Raw genomic sequence first — 17,261 nt, 5'->3', positions numbered from 1 at the left:
GAACAACAGGAGAGTCTGTCCTCTTGACTCATTAACTTGATTCATTAACATTGTTCCACATTTTGGATGTTAATTTAATATCTGGTCTGCTGCTTTGTTATATACTGCAGGAACTTGATGCAACATCTAAGTGGTAAAGGAGGATGGTGATGTTTGTATATTTCATGTGTTCAGCTTTTGTATCAACCAGTGCTGTGTTTTCTGATTTAGGTGGAGGTTAGTCTTACATATTGGCATTGATGGGTACAGCCGCCTCGTTGTGTTTCTCCATGCTTCCAGCAACAATCGCAGCAGTACTGTAATGGATTACTTCATGAATGCTGTCTCCAGATATGGCGTTCCCTCCAGAGTTAGGACGGACCATGGAGGAGAAAACAACACTGTCTGCTTGTTGAATGTAATACATATTGAAAATAGTATTAAAAAAATAGAGCTACATGCATCCTTAAAATGTCTTCCTGACCTACACATTGATTACATTCTATAGTGAGTGATGCATGCGGCACCTTTTTTTCTGTAAATCATTTTCAGAACGCAATCACATTATGTTCCACAGCTTTATTGCTTTCTCCATGTTTTTGAAATGTATAAGCCTTCAAATGACCTTTTTTTTTACAGACTACTTCTACAAATGAGGCTACACTTGTGGCAGCACCTATTCCTGTGGCACCCCATCTTCTGCACCACTTCTTGTGGCCCCCCTCCACCTATACCACTTTCTGTGGCCTCCCCTCCACCATTCCCTGAGGCTTATCGTCCACCTTCACCACACTCTTCTGTTGATTTTGGTAAGTCATCCCTGTAAATAATTAAATGTCTTGTTATTACAGATGAATTGTGGGAAGTATCTGAGCTTTGTTTTTCTGAATGTCTCTTTTAGTGTTGACCTCCAAACACTGCTGAAGTTAATGAGATGCCAACCAAATTAACGTGATGAGGGACAACGTTTATGATTGTGCAATGACAGACTTTAAGAGAGCCCGCTTTAATCCGGAGGCAAAAATAGACATGGTTTTTAGGGATGCTGACGGAAAAGGGGCAGCTCATGAGGGTGGTCCCTCAAGTGAATTTCTCCGCCTGCTAATGAGTGCCATCCATTCCTCTGCAATATTTGAGGGACCTGATTGGCAAAAATGCTTTTCTTGCAACTCTCAAGGTGAGTTACACTTTTACATCAACAAAGACACGTTTGTTTATGGCAATATACATGACTTGAGTAAGACATTTGATTGTTGTATGTAATGAGTCCTTTATTTACTGTTTGTCTTCTGTGTGACAGCACTCTATGATGGCGTATACAAGCAGGTGGGCCGCATGATTGCTGTCTGTCTGGTACATGGGGGTGTAGAGCCACATTTTTTCAGAGAGGCTATACAGGCAAATGTGTGGCCTACAACCCCCTGTGCCAGAACTAAAAGAAATTGCGGAATATGACTTCAGAGAGAAGTTGGAGAAGGTAAGTACTTTATACTGTGATGGATGTTATGTTACTGTTAATATGCACTAAGTTTGAAAATAAATTGGGTTGTAGTTCATGAGAACTTTTCCACATGGATTTGGTTTATTTTTGTTGGCTGTCAATCTTTAAGGGTAGTGATAATCAGTTTGTTTTGCTAATTTGTCCCAAAACACAGTTCAATAAACAATCTAAGATCCAGTTAGCACAAACGAGACACAGGAATTGGTCATGTTGGGTCCAGAGCGATACATTCGTACATTGGAGAGGGATGCCCTGGTGGAGTTAGCCACAAAGTTCTACTTAGAAAGCAGGATATTGGATGCTCTTGAGTAGTGAGTTTCCATATATCAAAGGAATCTCAAGTTTAGTTAAATTCTTCAGGCAAATTAATAAACTTTTTTTACTTACAGATTCAAAGAGGGTCTGGAGTGTCTACGTCTCCTGCCTTACATGAATAGACACTCAAGCCTCTTCAGAGAGGTTTTCATCTACGCTGAGAAACCTCTTTTGGCCAAAGACATAGCTTCTCTCTTCAAAGCAGAGCGCTCCCCACCTGGTACCAATCAAAGAGCAATAGAGAGAAGAGTCATATGTTTCTGGAGGGACTGACTTCTGGAGGTGGAGGGTTAGATGCAAAACCATGATCATGGCCCACATCAGTAAAACATCACCTAATCACTCTCACAACTGTGGAAAAGCCTTTTATAGCCTTATTCTTCCATGGGCCCCCTAAGAATGTAATAGATAAATTAAATCCCAAACTACTTTCACTTAAGAGTATTGTGTTCTCCAACAAGTGTTACTTATGGACTTTAATGCCCCCCCCTTCCCTTTTTTCAGGGGGGAAAACATACCCTTTAACCATGGAGAAGGTTTTCATTTTCACTTCGGGAGCTTCAGCATTCCTAGGCTGGGATTGCCAGTGGAGCCACAGCTACAGTTCTCTCTACAACCGCACGGCAAGCGGTACCGGAGCGCCAAGTCTAGGTCCATGAGGCTTCTAAACAGATTCTACCCCAAGCCATAAGACTACTGAACATCTAATCAAATGGCTACTCAGACTATTTGCTGCTACTCTATCTATGCATAGTCACTTTCATATCTCTACCTACATGTATATATTAACTCGACTAACCAGTGCCCCCGCACATTCTCTGTACCGGTATCCCCTGTGTATAGCCTCGCTATTGTTATCTTACTGATGCTCTTTAATTATTTGCTTTTCTTTTTTTGATGTTTTTTTGTAACTGCATTGTTGGTTAACAGGGCTTGTAAGTAAGCATTTCACTGTAAGGTCTAAAACTGTTGTATTTGGCGCATGTGACAAATACAATTTGATTTGATTTAAAGAATTCATTTAAGTGGAATTATCCTAAACGTTTATAGTAAGTTCGGAATACTGCAGCCAATATTAATTGATGTACCCCAAAATAATTGATATTATGAAAGTTCCCAACAGGGTTGTCCATAATCAAAAGAAAGTTGTGTAGTGAAAGTTTTCAAAAACTTTACAACCAACCACAATCAATTGGACACAGTAATACATAATGCAGCTTTAATATTTAAATAAATGTATGAGTTCTTAGTGGGTAAACTGAGCATTATGCAAAGTTGTTAAGTCATGTATGTCAAGGGACTGTTACAATATGTGCAATGTTAACATAAATAAATCTTAAAGTAAATATGGACATTTCATTTACATGTGTTATGGCAATAAAAGACACTGTAGTTGGTACATAGGTCGTGGAGCAGCAAGTTTGAGGGTAGTGGAGAAGCACAAGTGGGACTTTGAGTGAAGTAACTGAGGACAGAAAAGGATATCAGGGTGCCCAGGAACTTGAAGCTGCTGATCATCTCCATGTCAATGTACAGTAGATGAAAGAATGGTCAAGTAGCACCATCTACTTTGTTTGCTTATGCTGAGACTTGTCCCATCATCATTATGTCAGGTGTGTCACAGCTCCTTCATGTACTCATGTGTATCATGGTGGTGTCGGGTCCATTCTGGGGATACACATTCATATAATGTAAAAAATCAAATTCGTTATTACAGGATTTACACCCAGAGCCTGCTAACCAGTTTGTGGGTCAGGATGGTGTTGAAAGCAGAGCTATAAAAGAAAATGCACTCTGACGTATGTAAAAATGTATAATTGACATTTGTTGGGACAATAGGCAAACTGGAGTTGTACATAGTGTAGCACAATCTATTGTTCCAGTTTTTTAAAAATCGATATTGACTGGGCTGTACACAGCAAAAATTGGAGTGTTGAAATTTCAGGGTTAAACATTTCCGAGTTGATTTTCACTCCCAGAGTGTAATTTTAACACATTCTGATTTAAATGGTGTTCAGTGTTGGAGTTATTTGACAGAGTTGATCCGGTCAGTGTTAACCCAACTCCGCAGAGATGTAATTAAGCTCCGCCCATGCATTTCACTTCGTCGGTTGGAGACAGAGACAAGTCGCCGCCATTTTCTCCCTCCCATGCAGTACTACACGGTAAGTGCAATTAACTCAAACTTACTGAAACAATTATAAATTGATGCTGAGAATTTCAGTATGAACAATGAAACATCTACAGAGAATATATGCCTAACAAAACCGTGTTTGTTGCCAGGTCTGAGCAGCAAATTTGTCCTGGTGATTAGCTAGCTAGAAGTGTATGGTAAGCTAGCTAACAGTTTGTTACTTAAACCGTCTCCAACTTTATCAATGATGATTTATTGAAAGGAAAAACAAAGCGTTATGTTTTTTTACTGTATAAAATCTTGTTTGAGGCTGGAGCTAACGTCTTTTCCCCCCCTTCACCAGTTAATTGTACTGAAATTACTAAGTTAAAGCTAAAGTACAAAATTAGCAGAAAATCGGGCTGTGACTGAGGATTAAACATTTATTAAACATTTAAGTGCTTCATTAAATACTGATGAGTCAATGCATAAGCAGCATTTTAATATCTCAGTCACAGCGCGATTTTCTGAAAATTAATACTTTTTCCAACAGTGCAGGTCACAGAATCTGATGGGTCACCAAAAATGGTGTAACACTGTCGACTTAGCTTTAATCTTTATCGTTCTTCCTTTAAATGTTTATTTACTTTGTCAAACTTCCTTGCATGTCTCAGTCAAAATGCTGGTCCAGGTGAAGTACAGCCAACAGCAGAAATATGTGAAGCTGGATGAGGATGAAGGACGGTTTGACTTTATGCAATTCCATGAAAACGTTAGCATGGCTTTACAAACTCGATTCTTATTTTCTTTACATGCCTTTATCAGACTCTTTTATACGGTAAATGGGGTTAAATTGCTAATCATTTTCAGTTCTGTAATGTGTGCTTCATAGAGTGTAAAGTATTAATATACACCAAAACAGTCACGAAAAAAAGCCAATCATCAATTTGGACTTAAGAGGGAATGGGTTATGTGAGGAAAAATGCTCTAGGTCTATTTAAGGGTTATACAGTGTGTATTCAACGTGAAGAGTTATTGGCTGTGAGGCAAGAAATAGTGCTGACTTCAAAGGCACATTCAGTTTGACCTTACTATCTTTTCCAGTCATCGAGAGATTTTGCCTGCCACCTGATGCAAAAGTTATATACAAGGATGCAACAGGGACAGAAGTTGATGCAGAAATATTCAGCGACCTCGTTGGACAAGGCAATGTGGTGCTGACACTATTCACAGATCAGGGTGAGATATCAAGGCAGGTATAATAAAGAACTTTATACCTTACATAATATAATTATTTGCATTTTTTCTATTCCTTTAGAATTCTCTGATTTCTCCTTGTCTTCTGCTTCTGAGACGTCTGACTCAAGCTTCAGCTCAAGTGCATCAACTATAATCCTAGATGATGTCCCTAGCAAGAGACAAAGAATTGAGGATACACATGATGCTGTGTCTGCTGAACAGGTTTCTTAATGCTTTCAAATTTTTTCACTCTGAGTCTCTAGAAAAGCTATTTATCACCATGTTTTGTATTGTAATGTTTTTATTAGTTGATTGAAGCTGTGCTAAGAGGCAAGTCTGGGGGTGAAGAAGTACTACAGGAGTACCAAACAACAGAAACCCTAACAGATGCTGCAAGAAGAAAAATGGTTAACATCCTGGTGGCTTACATGATTGACAATCATGGGTATGTTTGTTTCACATTGTTTTTATTTGTACCAGATAACTGCATGGCCATTGCATAAATGTACTAATTTAATATCTCCTCTCAGGCACCGCCCCACAAAAGCAATCAGAGAAGATTATTCGCGTGGGATGGTGATGTTGTTCCCTTCCCTCAAGGATCCATACTCCAAGAAGGACTATGTAATAGGCATTATTATTGTTAACTCTTTCATGTCATGTTGTGACACAAAACTGTGTGGATGACATTGATATTTGAATTCCGTGAGATTTCTCATGAGCCTGGTATGACAACGCATTTATTTTCTTTTTTCCCATTTCAGGAACACTTCTATGATGCTGCAAGCAGCACAGGATACATTTCTGGCGTCTGAAAACAGTCCAGAGGAAGATTCGTCGAGGATCTGCACTGCTACCAAATAGCCCAATTGACTTTTCTCCAGGGGGCCCAAATTTCCAAAGGACTGTTAATGTTGAAAGGCAGCTTGATGGTGATGCTTGCCAAGAGGCCATGTCTTTGCTCAACCATACCACAGACAATTCCCTGATTTTTCCAGAAGATGAGAGAGACCTTTCAGCACCGTCAGAAGCTCGTTAATGACCCAGGCAGAAGTGTTGATATCCTCTCCAGCTTCCCAAGATTCCTGGATACAAAAGGATTGGTAAGTTTGGGATGAGATGTTTAGAATGGCTTGAAATTTGAAAGTATTTCCTGAAGTAGTAGTAGATGAATATCTTCTTTCTTAAAGGTGGACCAAGACTTCACTCTCCTATTTGATGGCGACACATCCTCCAGGCTTCTTCAGAAATGGGATTTGTTCTTCAAGCCAAATGTCATAAAAGAGGCTAAGCGGCTCACCTCAACACCAGAGTTGCGTCGCTTGGTGCAGTCAGCAGATGCAGTCAGCAGAAAGTCCCCCAGGAAGTGATCTTGATGAGCCAACAAGTGAGTTTTTTTTTTATTTTAATGAATTTGCTATAATTGCAGTTAAATTATAACTGCAATAATATTTCATTTGTTTATTCTGTGTATCTCTGAACGTTGATCTGATTTTTGGGATAAATGTGACTAATAGATGGATGACTGTTTAAAACGTTCTCATAATGCCTCCCTGTTCTCATTCAAACTTTAAAAGTATTACATTTGAAGAGTTTTCAGTTAATTCTTGTGACTCTTTGTCCTCAGCCTACGACCAAGAAATGGCTTCCCTGTTGTTGCTGTTACATCTCCTTCCACCACCTCCAGGGGGACTGAAGTCTCCACATTAGTGCATGTGATGCAGTTGAGAGACTTGTTGTCTTTCATAAGGTAATTATATTATTAACGTGATTATAATAATTTGTCACGTCACCTTCTTAGCCACATATGTAAATGAGGGTTGTTAAAAAGTGGATGGAATTGTAATTAAGTCTTCATTCCCATCTTGCACTAGCCAATGAATAGCTGTTTGAATAATCACTTCTATAATGTGGTTTTCTCTGGCTGCACATTATTCTTGTCTAATTTTCAGTTTTCTGATCTCAACCCTAGTCATGCTGCAGTTTGGAGGAGCATCTCCGCAACCAGCAGGATCGGCAGCCGTACCTCCTCGCTGTTGGGCGTCAGAAGAGCAAGATTGAGAGCTTCTACATCACAATGGATAAGCGTCTCATCCCATGCAAGGCAAACCGTTTAATTCATTGAAGTATTTCCATGTTTGTAATAACTATTCATTTGATATCATGCATGATCTTCTTGAGGGTGTGGTTCAGTATGAGATCAAATTGCTTTTTGGATATCTCACGCAACACTATGTCAGAACAGGACTTGCTTTCCAGGATTTATTGTTTTGATTATGGATTTTTAGAATGAAAAAATCTTCCTACAAAGATTATTTTGGAGAGTTTTGGCAATGGCATTGGTTTGAATTCTATTCAGACATTGTGTCTTGTGAAAAACATCCCACTGTTTGACATTATTCCTGCAGGAAACAAAAACTGGAATTTGTTACTGTTGTTACTTCAAATAATGAACAGTTTTTTCACCTTCTCTCTATGACAATATATTTAAAGCATTTGATTGTTGACCACCACAAACTATTTAAGCACTTGTATCCACATAGAAACTTGATACCTAAGCATCATTTTATGATCCATTACCCATCTTCTATAAGGAAAATTGGCCCCTTATTATATACGTGGTGTATGAGGTTTGAGGCCAAACACAAGCTGTTTAAAGATTGTTTTAAAAATTTCAAAAACATAACCAAATCGCTTGCTAAAAAGCATCAGATGGCCATTGCTTATCACTGGGAAACCTTCACCCTCAAACAAAATGAGTATGGGCCAATTAAATCTTTTCTCTTCAGAGATGAGAATGTCGTCAACAATGAAATGCTTGAAACGATCTTGTCAAAAGATGTTTTCTCAACTAGTTGGGTTAAAGTTGATGGTGTAGAATATAAAGCTGGACTAGTTATTTGCAGTGCAATGGAAGAAGACATGCCAGTCTTTTGTCAAATAAGTGATGTACTTTTGGTTGAAGATCATATTTTTTTTTGACAAACAAGCTATTTACAGAGAATTTTGATGACCATCATCATGCATTCAGAGTATTACGAAGTGTGGAAAGATGTCTACTAAAAATGTCTGAGCTTAAATTTCATAAACCGTTTGATATTCAAAGCTCATACAATGTTTCAGATGAAAGTATGTACATTATACCTTCATTCACAATGTTTTAATTCAACTGACTGCAAGGGAGAAGGCACAAATAAATGTTTTTGACAATGATTGTTTATTGTGATTCATTATTATTATTATTATTATTATTATTATAAGTATATATTTAATTAAATAATATTGAATAAATTAACAATTCATTTTAAAAAAATTTCAGTGTAGATAATTGACACTTTAGGGAGTGAAATTAACACTACCCAAATAGTTAATAAAAAATAACTCGGAGCAGTGTTACTTTAACTCTGTTTTGCGAGTTAAAGAAGGAACTCTGGCAGAGTGTTAAATGTTTAACTATTTTGAAAGTGTTAATTTAACTCTGGAGAGTGTGGACCTATATAAACCCTCAAAAAGTGTTGAAATCAACTCTGTGGGAGTTAATTCAACACTGGACTTTTTGCTGTGTAGTGGAGATGGTAAGAAGCTTCGATATCATGGGGACCTAACTTCTTACGTCCATTCCTGGTACACCCACAGACACTGCAGTCAAATGCCAACCAGCGGCTCTCCGTCCTAGGGTGGCTGAAGACGTTTGGCCTGACATCAAACATTAAGAGTGTCAGATTGAAATGTCAGGAAAAAATTTAAACGGAACCATAAGAGCAGATTACTTTTTTGTCATCTTTACTGGCACAGTTTTAACATGTCTAATTGTAGTCACTTTGAATTGATTCATTGACTCCAAGAACCATAGATTGTCTGTAGTTCATAACATTAACACAACTGACAAATGTTGCTTGACTGTAAATTGGGATACATGTTTTAACAACATTGGATATTTGATTGGGCTTAATGTTGCATACCTTGTCGTGTTGTGCATGCATGCCAACCAGTTGAGAATCACCAAAATGAATTGATACTTGATGAATCAGGTCTTCTCTGGTGCTTTATCAGCCTCCCCTTGCCCACTCCAAGCTCCTCTTCATGGTTTCCTTCTGCAAGACACAAATGTGTGAAAATAAAGCGGAAGGAATGGGAACCCTATTCCTTTGAAGCAGTACTGGGTATATGCCTGAAGTTATTTTACCCTAATAAGCTTTGATGGAATATATTCAAAAAGTGAACGTGCACATTAAAGTCTACTCTGTTCGAAAGCTGACATGTAACGTTAGATGTTAGCGAAGGTTTTACAAGGTTGTCACTAGCCAAATTTGCTTTATGTGAGCTTTTCTGTGTCTTCCTGCTAATCGCGAGCTAGCGCGGCTAACGCTAGAATTTAAATGAAAGCCAGTCAGGCTGAAGAAGTTGCCTACCTTAAGTTGTTTTGCTAAAATACAAGGTTTTGGGCTAAAACCATAACTCAAAAACATGTCCTGCTTCAGTACTAGCCGATAAATCCCATTTAGGTAAATTGTCTTCCTTAAGTCAATGATAAAACAAAATTAAGACAATAGTCCAAAAATCGAGAACTACCAGGATTTTGAGCACCTCCGTTGTCTAATCTATATATGCCTGGCCCTGTATGCAAGCAACAATCTTGCTAGTTAATTTACCTTGATAGTATTAACACAGTCCAATGTGTTTCCGTGGCTGTTATAGTTTACATGTTTTTTCAGCAGGGCTTTTAATAAAACACAAGACGGTTCCATTCACTGCGGCTAGCAGTATGACCGGGCAAAGTTTGAGGCTAACTATATGATATAATATGGCCGGGGTTCGAGGCTACCAACGTTAGCTAAATTAGCTGGCAAAATATCTGACTTAGCTTATGCTAAGCACTGCTGATCCTGGTGCTAGATTAATGTTAGCTGAATGTTATAGCCAGTGATGAGAAACAGATCCTTCCACTGTAAACTAGCTGATAAACTTTACGATACCGTAACAACAAATTTCAACGACAGAACCGTTACCTTGTAAAGGTTGAAACTCTGCTTGCAGTGGAAAAGGAAGTTCCTTCAAACTGTGAAATCTGGTTGAAAGGAGAAGCTAGGGAAATTGGCTAGTAAAATTAGCATTTTAAGGAATTTGTTAAGTTAGCGTGTGAAGGTGTATATTTAGCAGCTGTAGGCCTTAACTTCACGTGTGCAGGACCGCTTGCAGCCGTTCATTTAGCACATGTTGAACCGCCTGCAAGCACATTTGCACGTGCTTATTTGACGCATGAAGGCGTTAATTTAGCGTGTGAAGATGTTAATTTAACGCGTACATGCGTTCATTTAGCACCTGCACCTGTTTACTTTACACACGTACAGTGGGGGAAAAAAGTATTTGATCCCCTGCTGATTGTGTAAGTTTGCCCACTGACAAAGAAAGGATCAGTCTATAATTTTAATGTTAGGTTTATTTGAACAGTGAGAAACAGAATAACAACAAAAATATCCAGAAAAATGCATGTCAGAAATTTTATAAATTTCTTTGCATTTTAATGAGGGAAATAAGTATTTGACCCCCTCTCAATCAGAAAGATGTCTGGCTCCCAGGTGTCTTTTATACAGGTAACGAGCTGAGATTAGGAGCACACTCTTAAGGGAGTGCTCCTAGTCTCAGCTTGTTACCTGTAAATAAAGACACCTGTCCACAGATGCAATCAATCAATCAGATTCCAAACTCTCCACCATGGCCAAGACCAAAGAGCTCTCCAAGGATGTCAGGGACAAGATTGTAGACCTACACAAGGCTGGAATGGGCTACAAGACCATCGCCAAGCAGCTTGGTGAAAAGGTGACAACATTTGGGGCAATTATTTGCAAATGGAAGAAACACAAAAGAACTGTCAATATCCCTCGGCCTGGGGCTCCAAGCATGACCTCACCTCTTGGAGTTGCAATGATCATGAGAACAGTGAGGAATCAGCCCAGAACTACACAGGAGGATCTTGTCAATGATCTCAAGGCAGCTGGGACCATAGTCACCAAGAATACAATTGGGAACACACTACGCTGTGAAGGACTGAAATCCTGCAGCGCCCGCACGGTCCCCCTGCTCAAGAATACATGCACATGCCCGTCTGAAGTTTGCCAATGAACATCTGAATGACTCAGAGGACAACTGGTGAAAGTGTTGTGGTCAGATGAGACCAAAATGGAGCTCTTTGGCATCAACTCAACACGCCGTGTTTGGAGGAGGAGGAATGCTGCCTATGACCCCAAGAACACCATCTCCACCGTCAAACATGGAGGTGGAAACATTATGCTTTGGGGGTGTTTTTATGCTAAGGGGACAGGACAACTTCACCGCATCAAAGGGACGATGGACGGGGCCATGTACCGTCAAATCATGGGTGAGAACCTCGTTCCCTCAGCCAGGGCATTGAAAATGGGTCGTGGATGGGTATTCCAGCATGACAATGACCCAAAACACATGGCCAAGGCAACAAAGGAGTGGCTCAAGAAGAAGCACATTAAGGTCCTGGAGTGGCCTAGCCAGTCTCCAGACCTTAATCCCATAGAAAATCTGTGGAGGGAGCTGAAGGTTCGAGTTGCCAAACGTCAGCCTCAAAACCTTAATGACTTGGAGAAGATCTGCAAAGAGGAGTGGGACAAAATCCCTTCTGAGATGTGTGCAAACCTGGTGGCCAACTACAAGAAATGTCTGACCTCTGTGATTGCCAACAAGGGTTTTGCCAACAAGTACTAAGTCACGTTTTGCAGAGGGGTCAAATACTTTTTTCCCTCATTAAAATGCAAATCATTTTATAATATTTTTGACATGCGTTTTTCTGGATTTTTTTGTTGTTATTCTGTCTCTCACTGTTCAAATAAACCTACTATTAAAATTATAGACTGATCATTTCTTTGTAAGTGGGCAAACATACAAAATCAGCAAGGGATCAAATACTTTTTTCCCCCACTGTAGCATTAAAAAGATAGCGTTTTGCCCACGTGCTATAAGACCCAAACGGCATTCCATAGACAGTAAAGCCCCTTACAAACATCAACTATGCATCCATCAATGGCATCTTGTCTGGAAGTACCCCAGGCTAGGGGAAGAGATGTTAATGTGATGCAGTTTAATGTTAATGCTTTAACACACTGATGACATGTAAGGGGACATCTGCCTGCCTTGCCCAAAGGTCCTCAGGATGAATCTCAGGGTGAATCAGATCAAGGTCAGAGTAAGCTAGTGTTTGGTAAGGGACAGACGCTTAGCCGGGGTATTACACGTGTGTGTGTGTTTGTGTGTATGTGTGTGTGTGTGTGTGTGTGCGTGGGTGTGAGTACCTGACCTGGGGCTCAGGGCTCTGTTCAATCTGTTTTGCGGAAGTTTAGCATTACAGTGTGATTGAAATTGAAAGGCAATGTTCCTGCGTTAGCGGACAGTGCGTTTATGGTAAGCACTGCATTTGTCGGCTAAATCAGAAATTATCTTTACATGTCTATGTAATCTGTAACACTTCAGCGGTACAGACTGAATAGATCCCTCCCACTGGGCACACCATGTAATTTCAACGTGGATAATTGGATATTATTTGATAGAGACATTGATCAATGAGATCGCAAGCTATATTGACCCACTCAAAAAGACAGCCAAAAACTAGTTGAATTTCCAATGTGTTACCACTATGCTTTCAACCATCTAAAAGCACAACCAAATGGAAAAACCATCTAAAAGCACAACCAACTGGAAAAACAGTCTGATTTTTGGTTTAGTTGTCACCCAAATGTCTATCACTGCGCTTTAAACCATTTAAAAGCACAGCAAAGTGCTTTTAAATGGGAATACAAATCAGAATACAATGTCAGATATTTTGTTTATTTATACAACAGATCACTGTTATCACTGTACTTTAGGGTTGAATGGCGGGAACCTGGTTACTGATATTTACCGTGATTTACCACCCATTCCCTTTTCCTGGGAAAAATAACTGTGAGAAACCAGTAAATTATAAGAAATTATTTATTTGAACAGCATGGCGTGAAATGTAACTGTTAGATTAGGTGTGACATCTAAATGTGGCTTCTCTACAGCTTCTGCAAAATTAATCAACGCTCAGGGTGGGGACAGACAGCCCTACTCAGTATGGAGCGCAATTCACAATGCATGTAGACCTATCATCTCATCATAGTAACGTTTTTTATTGTGACAGGTAGGCCTACATTTGCTGCAGCAGAGTCTATTTTACAGTAATATAAAAACTGAAGTCAATTTAATTTATCTCCATCTAGCTTTCGGGGGTCACCTTGTTATCAATTGTAAAGATTATAATGTTTTTAATTGCAGCTCCAGAGTTGTAAAACAGCCAATCACTTGAATACAGTTACTTTAAATCAGTGTACACACAAGCACTCTCTCTCCATCAACTCCATTCAAATTGCATCCAAAATAGAAAATCCTGTACTAGATTGACATATAGCCCTATACAGTGCCTTCGGAAAGTATTCAGACCCATTGACTTTTTCCATATTTTGTTAGGTTACAGCCTTATTCCAAAATGTATATAAAAAAATCTAATCAATCTACACACGATACCCCATAATGACAAAGCAAAAACAGGTTTTAGAATTTTTTTGCACATTTATAAAAGAACAAACTGAAATATCACATTTACATAAGTATTCAGACCCTTTACTCAGTACTTTGTTGGAGCACCAGTACCAGTGTGGAAACAGCAATTACAGCCCTGAGTCTTCTTGGGTACAATGCTACAAGCTTGGCACACCTGTATTTGGGGAGTTTCTCCCTTTCTTCTCTGCAGATTCTCTCAAGCTCTGTCAGGTAGAATGGGCAGCATTGCTGCAAAGTTATTTTCAGGTCTCTCAGAAATGTTAGATTGGGTTTAAGTCCAGGCTCTGGCTGGGCCACTCAATGACATTCAGAGATTTGTCCAGAAGCCACTCCTGCTTTGTTTTGTAAGTGTGCTTATGGTCGTTGTCCTGATGGAAGGTGAACATTCACCTCAGTCTGAGAACCTGCTCCAGAGCACTCAGGACTTCATCAAGGGTCTCTGTACTTTGCTCCGTTCATCTTTCCCTCGAACCTGACTAGTCTCTCAGTCCCTGCCGCTGAAAAACATCCCCACAGCATGATGCTGCCACCACCATGCTTCACCGTAGGGATGGTGCCAGGTTTACTCCAGACTTGACGCTAGGAACTCTAGAGCTCTGTCTGAGTGACCATCAGGTTCTTGGTCACCTCCTTGACCAAGGCCCTTTTCACCCGATTGCTCAGTTTGGCCGGGCGGCCAGCTATAGGAAGAGTCTTGGTGGTTTCAAACTTCTTCCATTTAAGAATGATGGAGGCCACTGTGTTCTTGGGGACCTTCAATGCTGCAGATTTATTTTGGTATCCTTCCCCAGATCTGTGCCTCGAGACAATCCTGTCTCTGAGCTCTACGGACAATTCCTTCAACCTCATGGCTTGGTTTTTGCTCTGGCATGCACTGTCAACTGATATAGACAGGTGTGTTCCTGTCCAAATTATGCCTAATCAATTGAATTTACCACAGGTGGACTCCAAGTTGTAGAAACATCTCAAGGATGATAAAATGAAACAGGACGCACCTAAGCTCAATTTCGAGACTCATAACAAAGGGTCTGAATCCTTTTTTTTATAGTCAATTTTAGACTTAGGCTGTAATATAACAAAAATTGGAAAAGTGAAGGGGTCTGAATACTTTCCAAATGCACTGTATATTTCAAAATTCAAATCAAAATTGCTAGCCTATACTTGTACCTGTGCTACACAAGAATCGCATGTTTTCTTCTGCTTTATCATGGTATGAACATCATGGTTTGAAAGATGTGCATAATTCCAGTCCATATAATACAGCATTATACAATACAGTAAAGTAAAACATTAGCATACTGGAGCTAGTATAATTTATTTACCCAAGAGTGCATATAGCTATCTATTGGCATTCATGTTTTTCTGTCGTGTGTAATGTGCAGTAGCCTATATCATACAGCACTGTATACAGTTTAAGTCGGAAGTTTACATACACCTTAGCCAAATAAATGTAAACTTAGTTTTTCACAATTCCTGACATTTAATCCTAGTAAAAATTCCCTATTTTAGGTCAGTTAACCTGTTTGGGATAGGGGGCAGTATTTGCACGGCCGGAAAAAAAACGTACCCGATTTAATCTGGTTACTACTCCTGCCCAGAAACTAGCATATGCATATAATTAGTAGATTTGGATAGAAAACACTCAAAAGTTTCTAAAACTGTTTGAATGGTGTCTGTGAGTATAACAGAACTCATATGGCAGGCAAAACCTGAGAAGATTCCATACAGGAAGTGTCCTGTCTGACAATTTGTTCTACTTCTAGGGCATCTCTATCAAAAATACAGCATCTCTGCTGTAACGTGACATTTTCTAAGGCTTCCATTGGCTCTCAGAAGGCACCAGAAAGTGGAATGACGTCTCTGCAGTCTCTGGGCGACAAAAAGCAGGAGTTTTTGTGAGTGGTCAGGGCTGAGAACACTGACACTGCAGTGCGCGTCCACGAGAGGACTCCATGTTTTTCTTTCAGTCTATGAATGAATATAACGCCCGGTTGGAATATTATCGCTATTTTACGAGAAAAATCGCATTAAAATTTTCATTTAAACAGCGTTTGACATGCTTCGAAGTACGGTAATGGAATATTTTGAATTTTGTTGTCACGAAAAGCGCCTGCACGTCACCCTTCGGATAGGGACCTCAACGCACGAACAAAACGGAGCTATTTCAATATAACTATGGATTATTTCAAACCAAAACAACATTTGTTGTTGAAGTAGAAGTCCTGGGAGTGCATTCTGACAAAGAACAGCAAAGGTAATCCAATTTTTCTTATAGTAATTCTGAGTTTGGTGAGGGCCAAACTTGGTGGGTGTCAAATTAGCTAGCCGTGATGGCCGGGCTATCTACTCAGAATATTGCAAAATGTGCTTTCGCCGAAAAGCTATTTTAAAATCTGACACCGCGATTGCATAAAGGAGTTTTGTATCTATAAGTCTTAAAATAATTGTTATGTATTTTGTGAACGTTAATCGTGAGTAATTAAGTAAATTCACCGGAAGTTTGCGGTGGGTATGCTAGTTCTGAACATCACATGCTAATGTAAAAAGCTGTTTTTTGATATAAATATGAACTTAATTGAACAAAAATTGCATGTATTGTATAACATAATGTCCTAGGAGTGTCATCTGATGAAGATCATCAAAGGTTAGTGCTGCATTTAATTGAAGTTATAGCATTTATGAGGTATTTGTATTTCACGCCACGTGATTCCACTGGCTGTTGACTAGGTGGGACGCAAGAGTTTTATAACATTTTTGCCATTAATTTTTCTGGATTTTTTTGTTGTTGTTCTGTCTCACTGTTCAAATAAACCTATGATTAAAATTATAGACTGATCATTTCTTTGTCACTGGGCAAACGTACAAAATCAGCAGGGGATCAAATACTTTTTCCCCTCACTGTGGAGCTGGCTGGCTTCTCTGTTCATCAGCAGGACACAGCAGGACAGAGCAGCTAGGTCTGGTAAGACGAGGGGCGTGGGTGTGTCTATATTTGTCAATTACTGATTGTGCGCAATGTCAAATATTAAAGAAGTCTCGAGGCATCACTCGCCTAAGGTAGAATACCACATGATAAGCAGTAGACCACACTATCTACCAAGAGACTTCGCATCTATATTACTCGTAGCCGTCTATTTACTACCACAAACCGATGCTGGCACTAAGACCGTACTCAAGAAGCTGTAGAAAGCCATAAGCAAACAAGAAAATGCTCCTAGCGGCCGGGAACTTTAATGCAGGCAAACTTACATCCGTTTTACCTCATTTCTACCAGCATGTCACATGTGCAACCAGAGGGAAAAAAAACCCTAGACCACCTTTACTCCACACACAGAGGCGCATACAAAACTCTCCCTCACCCTCTATTTGGTAAATATGACCATAATTGTATCCTTCTTATTCCTGCTTACAAGCAAAAACTAAAGCAGGAAGTACCAGTGACTCAGGAATATGGAAGTGATCAGATGTCATGAATGCTATGCTACAGGACTGTTCGAGGATTCATCCAAT

The 17,261-nt window shown here is 39.5% G+C and overlaps 1 protein-coding gene and 1 long non-coding RNA gene across 2 annotated transcripts; both read left to right on the top strand.

Annotated features, from left to right (window-relative positions):
* Window positions 1-3,925: 3,925 nt before the first annotated feature.
* On the top strand, window positions 3,926-6,147 carry LOC115153259 (uncharacterized). Its single transcript, XM_029698513.1, has 7 exons — window positions 3,926-3,960; window positions 4,583-4,681; window positions 5,013-5,147; window positions 5,227-5,369; window positions 5,456-5,592; window positions 5,678-5,771; window positions 5,912-6,147. Exons 2-7 carry the CDS (start codon window positions 4,588-4,590, stop codon window positions 5,960-5,962), a joined length of 654 nt encoding a protein of 217 aa, XP_029554373.1. The 5' UTR covers window positions 3,926-3,960; window positions 4,583-4,587; the 3' UTR covers window positions 5,963-6,147.
* Window positions 6,148-6,852: 705 nt separating this feature from the next.
* On the top strand, window positions 6,853-8,360 carry LOC115153260 (uncharacterized). Its single transcript, XR_003867669.1, has 2 exons — window positions 6,853-6,897; window positions 7,120-8,360. It is a non-coding gene; the product is annotated as an uncharacterized LOC115153260 (long non-coding RNA).
* Window positions 8,361-17,261: the final 8,901 nt, after the last annotated feature.

This window comes from Salmo trutta, chromosome 18 (genome assembly GCF_901001165.1).
Source record: "Salmo trutta chromosome 18, fSalTru1.1, whole genome shotgun sequence".
In the NCBI taxonomy this organism is placed as follows: Eukaryota; Metazoa; Chordata; class Actinopteri; order Salmoniformes; family Salmonidae; genus Salmo; species Salmo trutta.
This window is presented reverse-complemented; position numbering and strand designations above follow the sequence as displayed.